Source organism: Musa acuminata, chromosome BXJ3-7, assembly GCF_036884655.1.
Source record: "Musa acuminata AAA Group cultivar baxijiao chromosome BXJ3-7, Cavendish_Baxijiao_AAA, whole genome shotgun sequence".
NCBI classification, from domain to species: Eukaryota; Viridiplantae; Streptophyta; class Magnoliopsida; order Zingiberales; family Musaceae; genus Musa; species Musa acuminata.
Genome location: NC_088355.1, coordinates 7800120 through 7802787, shown reverse-complemented (window position 1 = coordinate 7802787; position 2668 = coordinate 7800120). Strand labels below are relative to the sequence as shown.

At 53.0% G+C, this 2668-nt stretch overlaps 1 protein-coding gene across 1 annotated transcript; it reads left to right on the top strand.

Moving 5' to 3' along the window:
* The first annotated feature begins 895 nt into the window (after positions 1-895).
* Positions 896-2282, top strand: LOC135643089 (expansin-A4-like). The gene is made up of 3 exons (XM_065159652.1): positions 896-1103; positions 1203-1521; positions 1609-2282. Exons 1-3 carry the CDS (start codon positions 959-961, stop codon positions 1916-1918), a joined length of 774 nt encoding a protein of 257 aa, XP_065015724.1. The 5' UTR covers positions 896-958; the 3' UTR covers positions 1919-2282.
* Positions 2283-2668: the final 386 nt, after the last annotated feature.

Below are 2668 nucleotides of genomic sequence, written 5' to 3'. Positions count from 1 at the left end.
TGAAACCAAACCCTCTTTTCCTCCGCTTCGCTTCCCCACGACGACCACCCGTCCCAATTGACCCCACCCCACCGCACTCAAGCCACGTGGTCTGGCCCCACACGACAGCGACGCCCGAGCGGCGCGTCCCAATCACGCAGCGGCCCGCGCTTTCCCTTTTTCTCCGATGCCCCCACGTGTCCCTTGTCGCCCACCCGCCCAGTTACTGGAGATGCCTCGGGACCCACTCCTTTTGCTTCAATGCCAAGCCGCCTGGGTGTGACCCACGACGTGTCGGTAAACCTGTTGATGGGTCCCTTTTCTTTCTTCGGCCCGTCCACCTTTACAACGAACCGAGTTGATCGAGTTGGTTCAACAAAATAATACAAGATGGCTCGATGTGGGTCCGAGTACACGGTCGGCCCGCCGAATCTGGGCCGATAACCACAGAACTGAGCTCGAACGGAGCCCATCGCATATATATATATATATATATAGGTTTGAGACAGTGTTGTGTGGGAACGGTGTGCCGTAGGAAAGCGGAGGCGAATCAGAGCCGTCGGTGGCGGCACAACTTTCAACGGATGCAAAGAGGAGGACTGCGGTCTTTTGGGTCCCAAAGCAAGACCACCTTTCGCTCCCGTTTCCCGCTTCGTTTGCTTCGTTTGGGCGCGACTTCAGTTACGTTGCTCTCTTAGTAGACCAATCACGGCCGTTGGCTAATCATCTGACGTCTTACGTTGCTGACGGTGCTATGATGTATGGTGGCTCCCCACCGATTGACTCGTAACCAGTATTCCCACGACCCTTCAATCTGAACTGAAGCGCCTCACTGCCTCCTCCATTTCCGCTATTTACTTCCGCGAAGCGGCATTAATTACTCCCACTGCCATTCTTCTCCTCGAGTCCATAAATAGCCCTGCTTCCCGTCTCTCTTCGGCCCCATCCCCCACACTCGAGAGCGCTAGCGAGCGAGCTAATGGCGTTGGCCTCCTTTGTCTCCGTCGCCCTCCTGGCTCTTCTGGCGCCGGTGACTGCGCGCATTCCCGGTTTGTACGCCGGCGGCCAGTGGCAGAATGCCCACGCCACCTTCTATGGCGGCAGCGACGCATCCGGGACCATGGGTAAGCCGCATTCCTCTATTAGCTATTGATCTGTGGCGTTGAGCATCGAAAAAACTTGAAGCCGATGAGATCTGCTTGCTGTGGTTGGTGATTGTGCAGGAGGGGCGTGTGGGTATGGGAACCTGTACAGCCAGGGGTACGGGGTGCAGACGGCGGCTTTGAGCACGGCGCTGTTCAACGAGGGGCAGAGCTGCGGGGCGTGCTTCGAGATCAAGTGCGCGGGCGATCCGCAGTGGTGCCACGGCGGGAGCCCCTCCATCTTCATCACAGCCACCAACTTCTGCCCGCCCAACTACGCGCTCCCCTCGGACGATGGCGGGTGGTGCAACCCGCCCCGTCCTCACTTCGACCTCTCCATGCCCATGTTCCTCAAGATCGCCGAGTACCGCGCTGGCATCGTGCCCGTCTCGTACCGAAGGTACCACCCGCCCGCCCCTGCCCTCGTAGATCGGCATCATCAGGATCTTCGCATGACATGTGTTTGCTGATATGTCTGGGACCGCAGGGTGCCGTGCAGGAGGTCGGGAGGGATCCGGTTCACCATAAATGGGTTCAAGTACTTCAACCTGGTGCTGATCACCAACGTGGCCGGCGCCGGCGACATCGTGCGCGCCAGCGTGAAGGGGTCCCGCACTGGTTGGATGCCCATGTCCCGCAACTGGGGCCAGAACTGGCAGTCCAACGCCGTCCTCGTCGGCCAGTCCCTCTCCTTCCGTCTCACCGGCAGCGACCGCCGCACCTCCACCTCCTGGAACATCGTCCCCTCCAACTGGCAGTTCGGCCAGACCTTCGAGGGCAAGAACTTCCGGACCTGACAACCCATTCCCGCGAGAACTTCTCCACTAGTAATAGTAGTAGTATGTGTTAGTAGTGATGTCTGTGTGATTCGCGCCAAGCTTTTTGAATTCGGCGGTGCGACAATGGTAGTAGATATATGCTCCTTGGAATTCGTGAAAGCAAAAGCAGGGGAGAGGGAGAAGAGGTGTTTGTGATGTGCCTTTTGACCGTAGGGGAGCGGGGTGGAAGAGTAGGGGATGGTGCGGTTCTCCAGGTAGTGGGAAGAGAAAGAGAGAGTACAGAGTATGTAGTATGCGGTAGCAGAGGCTGAAGTGGCTGCAGACGGACAAAGAAATTGATGTAGCCCGCAGTTGCTGATATTGATATATCTTAATTGTCTCATACTGAGAGACTTCACGATGCTTGTGATGTGACTCCTTTAATTTGATGATCACCTTTGAAGCTTCAAAATACATACATGCATTAAATTTGATGATCATAGACCATCAAATTTGATACTACATTGACTTAAAAAGATAAAAAAATGCTAAGTGTCAAAAGATGCTAAGGTCCGAAAATGTTCGAGGCGTTAAGCGTTCGCTCGAGCAAAATGAGGCACTAAAATATATAATATAATTAATAAATATAATTATTTAAAATTTTAAATAAAAATATATTATTAAATTAAAAAAATCTAAGATATAAAATCATGTCACATTAATAAAAAATTTTAAAATTCAAATACTATTAATAGTATACAAAGGAAGAGGAGTGTAAGGGGATGTTGA